We start from the raw sequence: 20530 nt of genomic DNA on the forward strand, positions 1-20530 counted from the left end.
AGGTTTGAAGGAGCAGCAAGAAGAGAAGTTGAATCTAGGGCATCATTAGTAGTGAGACAACATTTGCTTGAAAGAGCTAAATCATTCTATCATTTTATTTTATTTTTCGATTTTTTTCAAAGTTCAATGTAAAAAATGTCTAATTTTTATTTATTTATTTTTTTAATTTAAAGTTGTGTATTATATCTCACAAAGCAACATGAGCAATAGTGACAATGAAGTGGAAGTAACTGAAATAAATGTAGTCTCAGCCTCATCAAAGCGTGGAAGTGTTTACGGTGGAGGTGAACAGCCACAAAATCCATTTGAGTGCCCTTTCGTTGCCTTGAAACCTTATTATTCAAAGGGCCCTTTCAAGCCAGAAAAACCTCTTCTCCAACTTGTGACAACCATAGATGCGAAAAAAAAAATTCAAGGGGAAGTCACATTTGCAAGACAAATTTTAAAGGGAGCTACACAAGGGTGTCTCATTTCTTTGGTGTTAAGTCGTGGAGTTAAGGTTTGTCCACACATAAAGGAGGATGAGAAGGTAGAGGCTCATAGATTGCATATGGAGGCCGAAATAAAACCTAAAGGTCTGACATGCCAATACATTCTTCTGGAAGTGGACAATCATCTATGTGTGTGTGTATGCTATCCATGGTTGGTAGGGGTAGTAGTGATATTGCCACAAGACGAAAAGGGAAGATTAGTGGTAGTGAGAAGCTAGGGACAGTTATATGTTTAAGGTGCAGGCACAAGATGTGACAGAGTCTTCCATTGCCAAAAAAATTTACTCCCATGCTATCCTATTTCATGTGGCCTATTCCTCTTACTTCAAACAAATGATCAATGATGTCTCTATTGGTCCCTCGCTTATACCCCCTTAGAGATCATAAACTACAACTACCCTCCTAAACAAAGAATATTCTAATTTTAATTTGCTAATGGAGAATATGAGGCAAACTTGGACCAAGATGAGTTGTTCTGTTGTGATGGATAGGTGGACCAAAATTAGACATCAGCCACTCGTCAATATCAGTCACATGCCTAGCTGGCTCTTACTTTCTTAAAGCCATGGATTATTCAAGGAAAAGAAGGATGCAAACTTCCAATTTAGCATTTTGTCAAAGGCCATAAAGGAGGTTGGGGCCTCAAATGTTGTATAGGTGATCACTAATTCAACACATGTGTGCAAATTGCTAGTATGATAGTGGAGGGTGCTTACAAGAACATCTTTTGCATTCCATGTTGTGTGCATGCATTAAACAATGCATTGAAAGACATAAGGGAAATAAATTGAGTGAAGCAAGTAGTGGAAAAAGATAGAGATATTCAAATGTCCACTTGCAATCACTACACCTCACTTGCTCTATTCAAGACATTTTCAAAGAAGGAATTCCTCAAACTTATGGAAACAAGATATGTTAATTACTTATTTTGTTAGAGAGAATGCTTGAGGTGCAAGAGCCTCTACAATTGATGATGGTAAATTCAAAGTGGAGTACATGGCCTAATTCAATCTTTGCTAAAAGAAAATCCATCAAAGGGTCCTTGATGACAATTGGTGGCCCACTATGGGGTAAGACATTGCTGATTTTATTAATGAATTGTTTAATATATTAAATATTTTTATTAAATAGTTGATTTTCTTATTAAATTTACAATTAGAATTTTTAAATTTTATTGTTCAATGTTTCAATTTTCAAAATTTCCAACTTGTCAACTATGTTTTTTGAAATTTTTATTTTTCTTTGTAGAACACAGATTTACTATTGAGAGGGGGGGTGAATCAGTAGTAAATTAAAATTAAAATCTTATCCAAGTAAATCTTTCGAAAAACTTATTAAAAGCTTATAAACTTATTCTGAAATAAAAGCACCAAACTGAAATCTAGAAAAAATACACCCCACAATGAGACCAATGCACAAGAGGATACGTGGAAACCCAAGATGGGAAAACCACGGTGAGAAACACTGCTAGGATCTACTGTCCTAATCCAGCCTCACAGTTAAAATGGTTTACAAACTTTTAGCGCACCAACCCACACCAAAATATCTAACCAAGAGCACCAACTCTTATAATTACAATCTACTTGTACTGAACACCAATCCAGTGTCCTTAGGCACCAACCTTATGGATGTTTTCAATTACAACTGAATTCAACTAAAAGAAATAAATTTACAAATTTTGAAAACAAACAAGTAAAACAAAACAATATCACTTTTCATCAGTAATAGTTGATCCAATTGCAACAATCTGCAAACAAATTCTTCACAGCCTCTGTGTTTAACAACAAATTGCAGTGACCCTGTTAATACAACCTCTAAACAATCATGTGAGATATAAAAGCATACCACTGTCAACACTGATTTTCAAAATCTCAAAACTGTAACCAAGCAATTTTAATTACTTCTATCAACTTTCAGTTTTACTGTCCAATATAATCTCACCAAAGAATGCAGTGACCTTTAAATTCTTCAGTTCCACCATAGATAGCACAACGAATGCCCTTCACACTTGTTGTTTTCAGAGACACAACACAACAGTCTATGTTTAAAGACACCTTTCCATCACTGAAATATCTCTACTCTTAATTGTAATTCAGAAACAATTCTTCATTGTTCACATTCACAACACACAGTATATATATATTATTCCTTTTTTCAACAAGTCACCTCATTCTTATCAACAATCAGGTGCTTATATGTAATATGTTTCTGCTGACAGACTCCACAACAACATCATAATCGAATCCCACTCTTCAATCACACAAGTACATACAATGTTTTCAAACATATATATCATTCTGACAAATCAATTATAACTACTTATAACTAATCAGTTATAACTACTTATAACTAATCAATTATAACTGATCAGTTATAACCAAACATCGACTTGATGAAACAAATGATCTAACAGATCATAGAACACTACTGATAAAACATTGATGTTCAATACTCCATCTAGAACATTAACCATGTCCTCCGAAAGATAACTTTCAACTACACCAGAACATATATACTGCCCGATATACTCAGCCTGATATGTATAATATATATGAGTATTGCCATCCATTTCCTCAAACCACTTCTGACAAACAGCAGATCGCTATTTCCACTAATCAAGGTTTTTACTAATGACCTTCATGGGATATGCGATATTACTTATACACAGAGATCTTCTTCAGATGGGTTTACATTGAGTCTATTTCAGTCACCATTCTCAACAAATTTCCAAGAATATGATAATAAAGTCTCAACCCTAATATGCAACCCGACATATTGATATTTCACCAATCTGGGATCATGCCGCTTTTGATCAATATGCAATGTTCTTCTAATTTGCATCTACAAATATGTTGAGAGAAGTAAAACTTCAAATATCACCATATCTTGATATTAACTATGATTGAAATATTATTCTCTTGCTTGATGTGGTTTGTTTGATCATCAGCATTTGAGTTTGTTCGACTGTCTGTGTTGCATAGTATTTATATTTGTTTAGCTGACCATCAAATACCACACTAGGGCTCCAGGTTTCAAATCTAGACTGCATATTTTATCTTCACAATATTCATATTCATATTTTATCTTCACAACATTCACAACTTCTGCATCTGTTTGTCATCAATGCCTCTGTTTGTTATCAATGCATCTGTTCAGACTTGACATCAATGACAAATTCTTCTCACAGCCTTTTCCAAATATGTTTCCTCTTTCATCTCACCTATTGTAAACGTCATTAGATCTGCTGACACGGACTTCTATTTTGTGATTACATGAGCAACATATATAAGCTTATTGTGATGCGGAGGTGGAACACCATGAACGCCCCACTTCATACGGCAGCCTTTGTTCTAAATCCCAAATGGTATGCACCAAAGTTTGGAAGGCTGCCTCCTTGTGATGATGAAAAGGTGATAGAAGAGTTAATGAAGGTCTTTTGAATGATTTATTCAACCAAGGAGTCTATAATACTTTGCTCATAATGGCTTGCCTTGACAAATCTTTGTGCTTCAACATTCAATAACTGAAAGGAAAAGTAGACAAAGCTACATTAGTTCAAAATGACCCTATTAGATGGTGGACATGGCATGGGAATGATACACCATAGTTGTCATGCCCCCACTTTGACAATAAACGCTCACAAAAGAAAATTGTCTTTTTAAAGACTTCACAATTTTCTGGCAAGAGAAGATGCTGGCAGCAAGTTCATACACCATAGAGCAAGCAATCCATGTCCAGAATAATAGGGGTTCGATGAATTATAGAAGCTTGTGTGCACATTAAGGGACATACACAAATGAACAGTAAAACAAACCACAAGGGGCATGAGTGAAGGAGCATACACTACTACCCCTACCAACCATGATGATCACTACTACCCCTACCAACACTCGAACCAAAACAAGTAACAAACTCTGAAATTAACATATATATATATATATATATATATATATATATATATAACACAGCAGTTACATAACTAGTAGATATTGTGGTATGAATATAATGTGTTATCATATGATTTAGATAACTCATTATATGTCTTCATTTGATAAGAAGTATGAATGCAGAGATTCTGTTGCTTCTTACATATGATAAATAATAAGAATGTATGATTAATGAGGATAAGATTCCTTTAACCTTACAGCCAATCCACCATCCCATTGTGGAGGGGAGGTAGGACATATGAGGAGGGCAAGTACCAAAAAGGTACATTTAAGTAGTGGTAACCCCGAGTGGGGCTGGGAGGCCGAATGGCAGGTGCCATTAACGAGCTCCTGGGCTTGATGGATAAACTCAATGCGCCTTGTATGATCTCCCGGGTGCTTCATAGTGCAGAAGAAATGTTGGGAAAATCCTTAAGGGAATCCCACATGTACATTATGAATATTATAATGATACCCCATTTGGGAATTATAGGGCAAACTGAGTAAAGTCCCAATAGGGGACATTACAAATGGTATCAGAGCTTTAATCCTGCCATCCTGCAAGTTAAAGATGAATCAATGCATCATTCTAGTCAATGAGAAGGAAACTAATAATACGTGTATTCGCATGTATGCTCCGTGTTTGCATATATCCATGTGTATGCTTTGTGTTTTTATGCGTATGCTCCATGTTTGATTCATACCTGACATGTTTCGAGCATGTGTGCCTCTGATTATAAATATTCAGTATAAGATCTCTTGATGAGTGTTGTAAGTTGCCTACTAATTACCATTATATGTTAAAGAAAATAAGTCTCAGTAGGTGGTAATCTAGCCAAGGGGATTTGATGGAACACACTAACTGCATGAAGGTTGATTAGAAAAGCATTTTTGAACCAACAAATTTGTTGACGAGTCAGTTGATAGACAAGATAAGGACGATTTGTTTACAAGAGTTATATCTCTTGAAGAGGATTTATCTCTCCCAAGAGGAGGCATCTCTTCAGGGGTATATGGAGATTTATAAAAGCATTGATACTTGTAAAGAAGAGGCATGTTGGAAATATTATATTATTAGTATGATGTTATAGTGTCAGTAGGTAAATGTTTGAGTGGAAATTGTTAAAAAAGTTACTTGGTTGGTTGTATGCAATGTTCCACCACCCTCAACATTAAGCATATCCAAAGAATTTGAATAAAATAAAGGGTAATTACCCAGGAATAGCGATTAACTATGAAAGGTTGTAATTGTTGCAAAGGACCTGATTATGAATAATTGTGACCCCCTCACATTAGAAGTTTTAAAAGAGGAGAGCATTTCATTTAAAAAGATCATCACCAATCAACTCATTCAAGTATCCAATCAGTCATCAAATAGAACATTGAATAAATTATCAACCTATGTAGATCAAATCTACATTCAACAGCCAATCATCAACAATTCCTATTCAAGCCATCAATCAAGCAATTTATGCTAGCTGAAGTCATTTGGGTAATTCATTGAACTATCATTTCCTTCAAGCCTCCATTAAGGAATCTATCAATCCACCAGAAATTTGTCATCATGCATCATTCGATCAACAAATACCAATCAATTGATAAGTCAATCGATCAATAATTAAATAATGAATATCAATCAATTATCAATCTGATTAGCAAACAAACAACCAGAAATTGAATTTTCACTCATCATTGAAAGAATATAATCAATCGTCTGCAACATCCACATATGAATATTTATCAATTTATCAACAACTCGGCATACGAATTCAGAACTTTGCATCAAACTTTTCCTAGCACACGAAGATGAAGATTTTATTCACAGCTATAGGACATGTAGATTCTTGGTTTCAAGTTCCAAACTATTTTCAACTCATAAGGTTCGAATAATCTCTCAAGGATAAATGAGGGAATAGGTCATTGATGTTACCGTTTAATTCTCCCTCTCTTGCATTTGCTTGAAAGGAAGATTATACAAAATCATATGAGGTTTGTGATGCATTCTAACCACATTGAAAGGATCAATATTCACAATTCCTCGATCATTCATGGGAATCAAGTGACATAATTGAAGATAAGATCATGAGTCATAATTATCCTTATGCACTTAATGTTAGATAATAATAAGCTACCTTGAATTAAATGACAACAACATATCTTGGTTCATGTTTTGCAACTTAACATAATATCAGAAGAGCGCAGTGGAAGATGAATCTCTATAAAGAGCAAACAGCCTGGACAACAAGAGGCTCATTTTGGAAAGGTAGACATTGTGAAGAAGCAATGAGAAAATACAACAAAAGAGATTACCAGAACAAGTAATGATTTTATTACTACCCCATGAATTCAAAGTTGCTCAAAAAGGAGAGAAGCATTTGGTAATATGTCTGCAAACTTTGGATTAGCTATGCGAGAAACTTGAAAGTGATTATTTCAAAGAACAATGCATTTAAGGTGATAAATATGTGTCCTACTCCTAACTCTCATCATTAAAATTTTGTACACCTGGGGGATGTACAAAATTGTGGTTTCAGCCACAATGTGTGAGTATGATACTCTCCTAATTTAGGGAAGGCTCCCCCTATCTACAAACTAAACTAATCTAATATGGGTGGGACAGCAGTCTTTCTTCTTCTTTCAAGAAAAACTATACTCTTTTCTCTTCACAGAAAAATAATAGCAATTGGAAATAAATAACAGCATATACAGAAATGAGACTTTTTTGTAGGATTTTTGGAACATAAAGGGAAGAAAAGTTTCCATGAAGGCACAAAGACCCCCATCACTTCCCCAGGACGGGAAAACAGAAAGAAAGCTCAAAGTCTTCAACTATCTATTCTCCTATCAACCTTTTTAGATGATTTTCTGCTAACTAAGCACAATATGTAGCAGCTCAAAGTCTAACTACATGATGCACTTCACCTTACATGCACAAGTCTTAAAAATAGAAGCAGCACAAAGTCTACAAGCTATCTTCCCACTTTAGCTTTCCACACTAGTTTCAGATATGATAAGCAGCTCAAAGTCTGCAAGACCAAATCTGAAAACCAAACATATAACTCTAAATACAATTAGCAGCTCAAAGTCTGCAAGATTGAATTTAAATCCCTCTTTCACAATAGAACAAAACTCACAATCAACTCTAGAAAATGTCATCACATAACAACTTGAATTGGCAATCTTATAATGTATATGATGAATGCTTTATCAATACTATCATATGAATACTTGAAATTTCCCTGTATATTTTAAATGTTCCCTATTTTTATATAGCCATCCCCGAAACCTGTCCCCCCATCCCTTGATGTCCCCATCCCAGAAACTTGGGGTAACATAGATCAGCACTTGTATTTGAAGTTTGTGAGCATTAAATACTCAGATCTGAGTGTAATTGTATGTTAAAGGATGTTAAGTTAGCTGTCCATTTCATATCAGACCATAACCAGCACTTTCATTTGGGTTATTATCATTTACAAGTTGTATTTTGCTAGTTTGGTGAAGTTTTCCAGCCATAGAGGGTTTTAATAACAAGTTTCCAGTGGTTAGTTTCATTTTGTTTTGTTGTTTCAGTTCATAGTTTTGCATCAAAAATTAGAAAATTATACCTGGGACATTACAGTGTCTAACAGTCTGAGGACCCCTAGTTTCACAGCCAAAAAGAGTTCATCATTATGCATTATCTACAAACACTCCTATAACTAGGTCTTCTCGGGCACAATTTAAAGGTCAATAGTTTTGCTTTAAATCAAAGTAGAAATTTTAGTTAAATCAAAGTAGAAATTTTAGTTTCTTAGATTTCAGGAAAATTTACTCTGCAAATCATAATGTTGAGCACTTTTTACATTCAAACTCGTGAAATTTCCAGTCCATAATGATTTGAATATTTTTCTTCTGGATCTTTCAATATTTTTGCACCTTTTACATTTATGTTCTGAAACAGCATAATTTACTTCCTGTAACTACTACATATGTTCTTTGACTGTGCAACTTTATTCAAAAGAAACGGCAATAATCATAAGCTTTTATTCTAGAAAAAAATACAGCAAAAAATATGAAAAATCTTCTTTCTCCTCTTTCAATTTCTCTCTTCTCAAATAGATAGGAATGGACAGTACAAAACCTGTCGTTAGGTGAGAAACGTGAATAGAAAAAACATGAGACAGCAAACGTAGGCATCCCTCCTTCCCATTTTGTTCAAATGCAGCAATCCTTCCTAGACGATCTACATACTACAAGAAAAAGCAATTCATTACACCTTAATGTTCAGTGCATAATTATAAGGAATCAACCAAATAAAATCTAATTTGTTATCAATTAAAAAGCTATACATCACAACCATGGCAGTTAAATTCTAAAAATTATCGAGATTGATATACTGTGTGCAAAATTTTGCCATGTACAATACAAGAAAATAATTGCAACAACGTAGAAATTTAAAAACCCTTTACAAGGACATCCAACTATATTTGAATTCAAACAAATTCAATCTTAATAATTCTTTCACATGCACTTTCAGTCTGCAGTTCCTTCAATCTACAGCTGGTCACAAAGGAGAATGTACATAGCTTATAAGGCAACTTGCTGATAATTTTGTTGAGCTTGTTATTCAAAATAGCTCGGCCAAGAAAGATTGCTATTTTATGCCAAAGAATATGCTAATTAAGCCTCCAATGTTACAAACCAACCTCTTGAAGTGATAAAACCTAAGTTGCTGATTCTACTACGGGATAGGGTTCAACTTCAGGTACACCAGTATGACAAAAAAATCCCAGGTACAGTTACAGCTATATGTAGAGAGAAAGAGAGAAATATACACCAGTGACTATATAGAATATAAAATATACTTAACACTTGATAGTTGATACTAATAATAAAAAAAATTGGAAATACATTTCATAATTCATTAAATGTTATTTCATATATCTGTGTCAAATTATAATTCATTTAATGATTTTTAAGAATTTAAATTGTCTGTCTGAAAACAATGTTTTGAGACCCAAAACATTGTATTCACTGTACATAACCTTTTAGAGAAAAATAAATAATCTTTGCACACTGTGTTTACTGTGCAAAACCTTTTTAGACAAAGATAAATAATCTTTGTTAAATATTTGAGACATCAGCTAATTTACTGTTTTGAATTAAACTTTTAATTATGCCATTTAATTATTCATTATACTTTCTAACAATCCAATAAAAATAAATATTAGTTAGAATTTCCAATGTGCATCATGCTGATTGTTTTTGCATCCACACAATTTAGTTTGATTGACATTGCTGGTGATGCCTCGAAAAACTTCACACTTGGCAGATAGGAAAAACTTCTTGTTTACCTCACTGGGTAAACAGGAAGAATACAGAAACTGAACAGTAATGCACAATGCAAATACAAGAGAAGTACCAGAATAAGCTTGCCATTAATGTCAAAGGATGTTCCTATTATAATCTGTCGTCAACATTACATGTCCCAACACCCGGAGGTGGTACAATATATGACAGCCGAAGGGGTGCGACACAACCGTCGCGACTCCAACTACCTACCCGTCGGCTAACTAACTGACCGCCGTAACACATTATTACCGACGACAACATAAACATAATATAACAACATAACATAATGATTATTCCCGACAACATCATCCCCCCCAAGAAAAGAAGTCGACTCCGACGACTTAATACAAAATAGAGATGAACGGCAGGAACTACTGACGCCAGTCGGGCCCGGATCTTATACACTTGCTGCGTCCTCGCCTGAAAACCTTTTCTACTACCAGCCGATGCTCAAGTGCGGATTTCACCAATATTGCTTCCTTGGCCATCACAGTCCTCCTGTGCCTAACCCAAACTTGTCTACAAAACACGTTTTTCAGTCTCAGCTTCCACCAACTGCTACTCAATTGATATTGTCTCCCTAGCCAATTTGTCCTCGATAGCCACCCGTGCTGCTCTCTCGGCATCCAACTCCTGGGTACGCTGAACTAAGTCTCACGCGACTATTGCCTCCAACCTGGTGGTCAGCTACTCCCGAGCCCTCTGTGCATCCACCAAGGCAACCTCACGTCCAGCCGAGACATACTCCGAGTTCCTCAAAGCGTACCAGTCATGCCTGGAGGTGGCCACAATCCGTTGGCACAAATGCTAGGAGCCACCTCAAATCCTCCATCACACTCCCCAAAGGCTAAAAACTGAACTGAATAACTCCCTGTTGTCGTACGACTGCGCGGACTTGCAATGCCTTCCCTCAAACTCTGTTTGTTCGCAACCTCCAAATCCGTCTCCCTCTACGGCTTATTTCTTCCCCGCCAATGCTTAGTTGCAGGCTTCTTTCTCTGCAGGCTTCTTTCTCACAGTACGGACAAGCAAGCAAAACACTTCCCGTGGTATTCTGTAGCTCAAAAATAAACTGGGGGTCGAGGGGCAGCGCCCCAGCGGGGTCGAGGGGCAGCGCCCCCGCGGGGTCCTGGGGCAGCGCCCCCGCCGCCAACACCAATTTACAACCTTCAGAACCCCACGAAAGTCCATGGCGCACTGCATTTCTGTGATATTTCAAGATGCCAAAAACCTTTCTTTTCTACTCTAAATTTCCAGTGTCCTGGCTTCAAACTCCAGCAAATCATTTGAAATCTGGCCGTCGTCGTTTTCTTTTTTTTTAGGCTGCTGCGCGTTGGTGTGCATAACCCTTGCTGTGCGTGTTGATCAGGCCGTGCGGTGCGTGGTCGGTGTTGTGCGGTGTGCGGTGTCTTATCCTTGCGCGGCGGTGTCTTCTTTCTATCCTCCGTGTGCGGCGTGTTGTTCCTTTTTTCCCTTTGCTCGGCGTGGCGGCTTCTCCTCTCCTCGGCGTTCCTTTTTTTTTTTCTTCCTTTGCGCGGTGTGGCGTGGTGTTTTGTTCATCGGCTGCTGTGCGGCGTTTATATTCCCGCGGCCTTCGGTGGCTTCCACCGCACAGTGGCTCCACCGCACGGTGGTCCCACCGCACGATGGTGCCACCGCACGGTGGTTCCACCGCACGGTGGTGCCACCGCACGGTGGTGCCACCGCACGGTGGTGCCACCGCACGGTGGTGCCACCGCACGGTGGTCCCATCGTCGGTGGTTCCACCGCACGGTGGTGCCGTCTGCTGTGTCCACCGTACGGTGGCCACTTTTTCTTTCTTTCTTTTTTTTTTTTAAAAAAATTTTTTGACCGTACGGTCGCCTGTCATACAACCGTACGTTTTTTTTTTTTTTTTTTTTTCCTCATCTCCTAATTTAGATGTCTTAGAGAGTCATCTGCTCGGGTCCCGTGTCTCTAGGATTGCCCTTCATCCTTCTCGGTTTTCCTCGCTCGAGAGTCTCCTGTTTTGGTCCTATACCTGGAGAGTCGCCTGCCCGGCCTCTCGATTCCCCTTCCATCCTCTCGAGTCCCCCTTGGGCTCTCGGGTGTCCGTCCGGCCTCTCGGGTCCCCTGCGCGCTTCGCGTGGTAAGGTTTCAATTTGTACCCGTTGGTGGCCAATCTATTTTCACTGGTCATTGAAAGACCTGGAACCACAAATTCTACAGGGACCACGACCTCCTTCCCGTACATAAGAAGAAGAAGGATAATAAAGATTTTGAAGGCTGCGGCCTTCCACACAGGGTTCCAATCGGTGCCGACACTCTTCGGATTATTTACGTCGCCAGGGTTTGGGGCGTCTCCCTTCCAATATTCTTTGTATTCCGGCAGGTACACCTCTGTTGGTTGCTCTGGTTCCTCTACTTCGAGCCTATAGCTTTGGAACATTTCGTAATCCTCCATTTGCCAGTGGAAGAGCCCGTTAATCGAGCATACCTCATCTTCAGAACATCCCTCCAATTCTAGCACCCCTTCACTGTTCGGCTCCATCGCGTTCTTGCCCTTGCTTTCATCGGGACCCCCTTCCCCTTTATTAGAGTCCTCCGAGTCGGAAGAGGCGAGCTCTTCGCCGACATTTTGGGTGTGTAGGTCAATGGTATATTTTCGCCCTCCCTTCTCCATGGAAAGTGTATTTTTCTTCCAATTGTGGTTTACCCTTGCGTTGATCAACCACGCTCTCCCCAGGATGGCGTCATAGCCTTTCTTCTTCGAGGGAATAACCACGAAATCTAACAAGAATGGTTGCGTACCAATCGTCACTTGTTGGGCCATCAACAGGCCGAGTGGCTTAATGCCGTGTTGGTCCGCTCCCACCAGGTTGAATGTGGGTGGCCACAGGGTGGGCTTCCCCAGCCGCTTCCATGTTTCTTCTGGTAGTACATTCACCCCAGATCCACCGTCCACAATGGTGTCCTTCAGAATGGTCCCACGGATACCCGTTTCTACCACAGCTGGGTGTCTACCGCTGCTCAAGGCTAGTAACATCGGGTCAGTCGAAGGGCTGACGGAAACCTCTACCTGTGGTGTACTCTTCGTAGCGGTGGCGGGAACCCCTACCTGTGGTGCACTCAATGATGCGGTGCTTTGCACATTGGTGAGGATGGCAGTCCTCAATTGTGGCATAGAGTCTAGAAGGTCTTTTACCTTTATCGGCACCTCTATCTGCAAGATTTGCTCAATGATGTTATTTTCCGCTTCCGTACGGAATGATGTACTCGCCACCTCGTTGTCCCGTCGTTCGGTCGTCATCTCACGTTCAATATTGGCCTTTGCCTCCCGTAATCTCTCCTTCTCCGTATGGGGGTCGGGATAAGTGGCTTTTTTCGTCTGGGCGCGGGTGATTGCCAGTACTTCTTTCTCACCAGTCTTCTCAGCCTTCTCAATGTTGAGGAGATTAACCCCTGCCTGTGGGCAATTTGCATCCTCATGGTCGCCTGGCCCACACCAACGGCAGAGGTGCTGAGGGGTGGCTTCCTTTGTGCAATCACGGGCGAAGTGCCCCCACTGATTACAGGCCCTACATTGGATAATTGGCCGGCCCTTGGCATCATACTGGATACGGCTTCCGTTATTGGTATTGTTGCTATTCCTTCCGCCGCCACGTCTGTTGTCCCGGTATCCTCCAGATGATGCATTATTGTTTGCCTCCGATGTGGATGGCTGCTCCTGCGCAAAGAGCACTTGCTGGTTACGTGCCTTCAGGTTGTATGGACATTCCTTCGTAGAATGCCCCATAATCTGGCAGATGTCGCAGAATGCCTTCTTGGGACAGGCACCTTTCGTGTGGCCGCTCTCCTTACACTCCGTGCACCATAGTTCATCGTCCTTACTTGTAGTCCCCTTCATTGTCTTAAATTCTTTTAACATCCTTTCCATATCTTTTTGAAGGGCTGTGACTTTCTTCCTCGGCTTCTCGTCACTACTACTCTCTTCTTCCGATGTGTCATTATCTTCAGATGATGATGAAGATCTATTCTTCTTCTTTTTGGCCATCTTATTTTCACTTTCCAGGTCCATGGCCCGGTTGTATGCGTCGTCGTAGGATGTTGGAGGCACAATTTTCATCTTCCGTCGTAGCTTAGGGTTCAAACCCTCGACAAACCACCTCTTCTTCAAGCCATCGGCCGGTTGGCTTTCCATTTTCCCGACTAACTCTTTTAGTCGGCGCCCGTACGCCCGTACGGTCTCCTTCTTTCCTTGCTTTGTTCCGTAGATTTCGGAAACTATCTCGTTATCATCCCGGAGAAGCCGGAATTCCTTCTCGAATGCCTTCTTCAATTCATCCCACGTAGTTACACTGGTTTTATCCAAGTCTGCATACCAGTCAATAGCCACTCCTCTCAGTGTGGCGGGGAACTGCTTCATCCATTCATCCTGGTCAGTCACCCCGTTGGCTGTCCAGATGGTTTCGCATGTACGACAATGCCGTGCGGGATCATCTTTGCTATCCCCGTTGAATTTGGGTAACTTCTGTTTGGTCGCCATTGATGGAAATCGTCTACTTGGAGGTGGTTGTGGCTGTGTCTGCCCTCCGGTGCTGCTCCCTCCGATGCCGCTGATGCCTCCTGTGGTGGTGACCAAAGGTACGGTGTTCTGCCTTATACCTACCGTGCGGTTAACTTCCCCTTCGTCGTCACCCGTGCCAGGCTCCCTTCGGTGATCCTCCCTTTGTGGCGCTTCGTCGTCACCCGTGCCCGACTCCCTTCGGTGATCCTCCCTTTGTGGCGTGAGAGATAAGTTTTTGAACCGATCTCGAGTCTCTTCAACTAGTTCTCTCCGTAACCTAGTTTCCTCCAGAAACTCTTCAAGGCTTCTCGCTCTATCGTAGTCTGGCGACGCGTAGAAATTCCCCTCGGCTTCTGCACCTTCTGTGACACCTCCTTGGTTCCCTTCGGGCAACCCTTCGGCAAGTTGCCTCAGCCTCCGTCTACGTTCTACACGTTGTTCCAGAATCAAAGCCTTCTGCGCAGCCTCCCACTCGTCGGTTTCTAATTTCTTATTTCTGTCTTTATTCAGTAAATTGGGCATTAATTGTGATACAATTTCATGTTTCTCAACACATAAATCAAAACACAACACGTCTTTATTAATTCATTCTTTTGTATACAATCAACATAATTCTTCTGCTTCTAACAGTGTTCTTTATTTCTCTCCTTTCACAATTTAAGGATTATTTGTCCTTCGTCGGTCTTCCCTACGTCCGTCATCCTGGCGCTCATGAAATTCTCGTAAAATTTGCTGTCGTCGGTTCTCCGGGTTTACTTCACCAACGGGTAGGCCCATTGTGTCTGTGCGCCATCCGTGTCTTCCGTTCCTGAGTTCGTCTAGGCAACGGCGCCAAATGTTTACCTCACTGGGTAAACAGGAAGAATACAGAAACTGAACAGTAATGCACAATGCAAATACAAGAGAAGTACCAGAATAAGCTTGCCATTAATGTCAAAGGATGTTCCTATTATAATCAGTCGTCAACATTACATGTCCCAACACCCGGAGGTGGTACAATATATGACAGCCGAAGGGGTGCGACACAACCGTCGCGACTCCAACTACCTACCCGTCGGCTAACTAACTGACCGCCGTAACACATTATTACCGACGACAACATAAACATAATATAACAACATAACATAATGATTATTCCCGACAACACTTCTCACTTCCATCCTTTAAGTTTTAAAGCTACACAACTAGTTCAAGGTTGTATTTTCCCAACATTGCTCAATTTTGACTCATGGTTCCGGTCTCCAACAAGTGTTCTATTATTTTGGCCTCATTTCTATTTATCTTTGCTTGCACACGAAACCTTCCTTTGAGCTAAGCTGCTTTAGTCTATCATGACAGGTACATCACAAGATGACTAGGGCACACCCCTACCACCTGTTGACGTGTTTTTTGTACACTATCAAACACAGAATAAAATACCTAAAGGGTACCTTATCCTCTCTTGAATAAAGTCTCTGAATGCTGAAGATGTCGCGGAAAGGATCAATCGGGATGACTTCAAGGTTCTTTGCTGTAGGATCTCTACGTGTGGATAAGCTCTCTATGGTATGATGTGATTTGTTGGAATCACAAGGGGACTTACACTCGATGACCTGAACGTCTGATTTGCTTTGAATATTGCTGGAACACAGGTTTTTACTAGCTAACTGGACGACAAACAAATGGCAAAAGATGCAAGGTTCAGGAAATCTACTCTACTACCTAGAATGCAAGAAGATGGATGAATGACTAGGTGGAGTCCTACTGGGCTGGGTCTCACCATCAAGCTGAACAATTCAACACCAACTCAGTGCGATCTTCTAAGGGATGCTTCTAATATGTTTAAATCGTACACCATCTGACAATGATCACCATTCAAGAAAATGCATGAAACAATAGACGTGTAACGACTTATGATTAAGGTCATTTCATTCCAGTTGACCACGCAAGGCACACTTACCATCGGCAAAAGGCTAGTGGTTTGGATTAGACGGATTCCACACAAGTGCATTCAACAATTTCCTTTATTCGATCTAATCATCTACCATCTAGAATTGAAGATTCAACAAGAAACCATGCATATTGCAAGAAACGACACACTTCACCATTACTTTAATGAAAATGGAGTTTGTTTACAATCAATGGCAACAATTTCTTGCCTTGTCCTCCTATTCTACTCTAATTGCTACTCTATCAATTGACTATTCACCTTCTAACTACTCTCTATCTATCCTCTCTTTTCTAACTGCCTTTACAAAATGAAGAGTCGGGGCTTATATAGTGCCCTTAATACAATTCGATGGTTAAGATCAATTTGAGATCAATGGCCAAGATTCAACAATGAAAACCCTAATTAGGGTTTGTTACAACCATTACATAACTTTTAATGCTTGACCAATGATAAAATTACATTTTAAGGACACATGTCTTCTCTGGAAAATTCGACCAATGGATAGCTGGGGTAGGTACATCGAAGTTTGTGCCACCTCCCATGAGTTAGGTACATTGAATCTGGACATGCTGAGGTGGACCAATCCGACTGGAGGAGTGATGACTGGGATGCCAACTCATCTGACACTTGGTTGATGCCAATTTGATGTTGCTGAGAAGCTAGCTTTAATTAACTCTTCTGAAACTATATGCTTCTTCAACGAACCCTTGCTCTAACTTCTTTTGTCTTTGATGTGCAGGATGATAATGTACCTCGCCTTGGAATGTTGGATTGGAAGAAGTCATTCCTGATGATGCTTGACCGAAGAAGGCCGTCCTTGTCGATGCTAGACTGGAGGAGGTCGCCCTTATCCTTGCTTGATCTTCTTTGATGATACCGAGCTGGAGGAGATCATCTTTGTCCTGGACCCGATCTTCTTTGATGAGAACCTGCCGACTTGTAGATCCTCCGGGCTTTGAGTCGCCATCTTGATACCTACACAACATTTCAAAATTAGTAATATATCTTGAAGTCTAGAAATTAAACTTAAAAGGAAGATTTAAGATTTTAATTAGGAAACTTCATGATAAATCTTGAGTTATCATTTCCTAATTAACCATGTAATACTTAGATTTTTCCAAAACAAATGTCCAAATATCAAACCTTAAACAAGGGTGTCAAGATGATTTTGCCATACCTCCTCTTGAGTATTAAACTCTAAGAAATGATGCAAAAAAATGGATTTTGCTAGGCAAAATTTAAATCAAAATTCTCCCTTGGATGAATTGCGCCTCCTCTAGCTTCAAAAGAATAGACTCCACCCTCTTTGATCTTCAACACTTAGTCGAAATTCGCTCCACTCTAGCCAGATTTCGCTCCTCCAAATTGCACTTCAACCTCTGGATTTCGCCCCTCAAATAGCTCTCCAATTTCGCACTTAGGAAAGGATGAATGAATGATTAAACTTGAACAAAGCATCACCCATATATAGAGCGCTCACCTTGATTCCCTCCAAGGCCGACTTGCCAAAAGGGAAATGAAAATGAAATAAAATCCCCCTCAAAAGAAGGCCGACTTGCTTGTAAAAGCAAATAAATGTATTTGAGCGCTCACCTTCATTTAAAATTTGAAAATTAATTTTAATGCCTCCAAAGTGGATTTTTTATTATTTCAAGGCCTAAAAAATTAATTTATTAAATTAAAATGCCTTTAATTTAATGCGAATTTGATTTAGCCCTTCTAAAGGCCTCAAAGTTAGCAACTTGGTGAATTTTAAGGAATATCAACGCCCAATAATGTAAAAATGAAGGATACCACCAATTTCGCCCTGGACCTTTAGTGAAGGTCAGGAGCGATTTTTCAATATTGCTCTTAATCCTTCATCTTTTGGATTCCAAATTGCTTCCAAGACATAAAATATCATCTCTTCTTCCTATCCACACAAGATTTGGTCTCAATTCCTCAAACAAAGGAGAGGATCCTGAAAAATCGCTATGGGCCCTCTTTGAGGGTCAGGAGCGACTTTTTGATTTTAGGCTTGATTCTTCATCATTTTTCATTGAAACTTCATTCGTCATTAAGCAACATCCTTCCTTTATCTACTCCATCCAAATTCGCTTTGTTGTTGCAAGGTAAAATGAGGATTTTCAATAATTTCACTCTGGGCCCTCTCTAAGGGTCAGGAGCGATTTTTCGCTGTGGGCCCTCTCTGAGGGTCAAGAGCGATTTTTTATTTTCTGACAAAAATCATCAAGTTTCAAAGGCAAAATAATATTCATCATGTTTTTGGAGGTCTCTTCTCCTTATCCTAACCTTGCCTTAGCACCATTTTGAAGAAAACATGCATTTTTTGAAAATCTCGCTCTGGGCCTTCAGTGAGGGTCCGAAGCGATTTTTTGGTTCTAGGCAAATTCCTTTATCTTTTAATCTTCAAATCACCTCCAAGGCATAACACATCACGTTCTCCTCCTATCCAAGCAAGTTTTTATCTCAATTCTTCAAACCAAGGAGAGAATCCTGGAAAATCGCTATGGGCCCTCTCTGAGGGTCCGGAGCGATTTTTGTAATTGCCTTCAAAATATAGATTCTCAACGATTTCTTTTCACTTCAAGGCTTTTCAAACATCGTTTCAAACCCATGCCTAACCTTAGCTTTCCTCAAACTTGGATGAAAATTTCCCATTTTAGGTTTCTCGCTGTGGGCCCTCTTTGAGGGTCCGGAGCGATTTTTCACTGTGGGCCTTCAGTGAGGGTCAAGAGCGATTTTTTCATTTTGGGTTGATTTCTCCTTGTGTTGATCCTCCAAATTATATTTAACGGATAGAACATACTTTCCTTCATCCCTTCCAATCATAAAATCACTTTGATCTTGCAAGAATAATGCATATTTGAAAATCTCGCTGTGGACCCTCTCTGAGGGTCAGGAGCGACTTTTGCTACCTGGACCAAAATGTTTCACTTTTCATCTAAAAATCACTTTGCCAAGGGAGATATCGTCTTGTTCTTTGCTATGAATAAAAATTCATGTCCAAGAAAGGTCCAAAAATGTGCACACAAAGAAAACCGTTGTGGACCCTCTCTGAGGGTCAGGAGCGATTTTTCTGTTTTCAACAAGGTCCCTCATCATTTCTAGCCAAAACTTCTTCAAGTGGGTGGAGAAAGTCATTTATTTCCCATTTATGATCAAAACTTGCTCTCTTTTCATTGTAAAATGAAGGAAATCAAAATCTCGCCCTGGGCCCTCTCTGAGGGTCAGGAGCGATTTTTCGCTGTGGACCTTCTCTAAGGGTCAGGAGCGAAATTTGACCTTTTGAACTCTCTGTCAGGATAATTTTATGGAATATAACATTTAAGTATAAGAAATTATACTTTAAGTTATATTCCATATATACTTTCAGGATGTTTGAGAGTGGTTTCAGACCTCCAAGACTTATATTGCAAAATCTAGTTTTTGGAGGTTTTTCAGTTTCCAGACTTAGTCAAATTTCAGGATTAGGATATTCCGGACTTAGCCAAATTTCAAGATCAGGACATCACTCCACCAAGACCTGCTATCCAAGTGATCCCCTTGGCGACACTCAAAATGCAAAGGCTAACAGACAAAACCCTAAAAGACCTAGAAAACAAACCCTAGAAAGGCAAAAAGCATGGGTCCCCATTTGCAATGGGGCGATGCGTGAAATGGTCACAACACCACCCTAGGTACCTTGTGGGTGCATCCATCATGCCCATTGTTTTTCCATCCACTTGATTTAGTTTGATTACACATTGCTAGTGCTGCCTCAAAAAATTTATGACTTGGCAGATAGTAAAATTTCCTCACTCTCAATAGTTTAAGTCTACACACTAGATAATTTGTCCAAGGTTGTCTTTTCCCATCATCGTTCAATTTTGACTCATGGTTCTAGTCTCCAACAAGTCTTCTATCCTTTAAGCCTCATTTCCTTCCATCTCTGTTTGCATGCCAGTCCTTTCTCTAAGCTAAACCACTTTAGTCTATCATAACAGGTATTTCACAAGAAGGCAACGACATGCCCTGGTTGTTTTGAGCACATACTAGCCACACTCTTGTTCAATCTAGAAATGGATCCAGTTTTGGACAAATCCAATAACATAGGATAAAACCATAAACACAATCAACACTACAAATGATTCCTGTTGGGAGTGAACTAACACAATAAAGAAGAATAAGTATTGTCTAAACAGAGTAAACCCTCTACATTTGCATGGAGAAAAATGGCATGCAAAGATAAACACTCAAATAAATTTGGTTTTTGATGATGATAACTTGATGACAAAACCACAAGGACCACATTTCACTTTGTAGC

At 39.8% G+C, this 20530-nt stretch overlaps 1 protein-coding gene across 4 annotated transcripts in view; it reads right to left on the reverse strand.

Moving 5' to 3' along the window:
- LOC131037351 (uncharacterized) overlaps positions 1-20530 on the reverse strand; it is a 241535-nt gene that overhangs the window by 38264 nt on the left and 182741 nt on the right. For all 4 annotated transcript variants that reach the window (XM_057969481.2, XM_057969491.2, XM_057969467.2 and 1 more), the window contains one exon: positions 8538-8646. In XM_057969481.2, coding sequence (XP_057825464.1) covers positions 8538-8646 — 109 coding nt within the window. The remainder of the gene's footprint in view (positions 1-8537; positions 8647-20530) is intronic.

This window comes from Cryptomeria japonica, chromosome 6, assembly GCF_030272615.1.
Source record: "Cryptomeria japonica chromosome 6, Sugi_1.0, whole genome shotgun sequence".
Classification (NCBI taxonomy): Eukaryota; Viridiplantae; Streptophyta; class Pinopsida; order Cupressales; family Cupressaceae; genus Cryptomeria; species Cryptomeria japonica.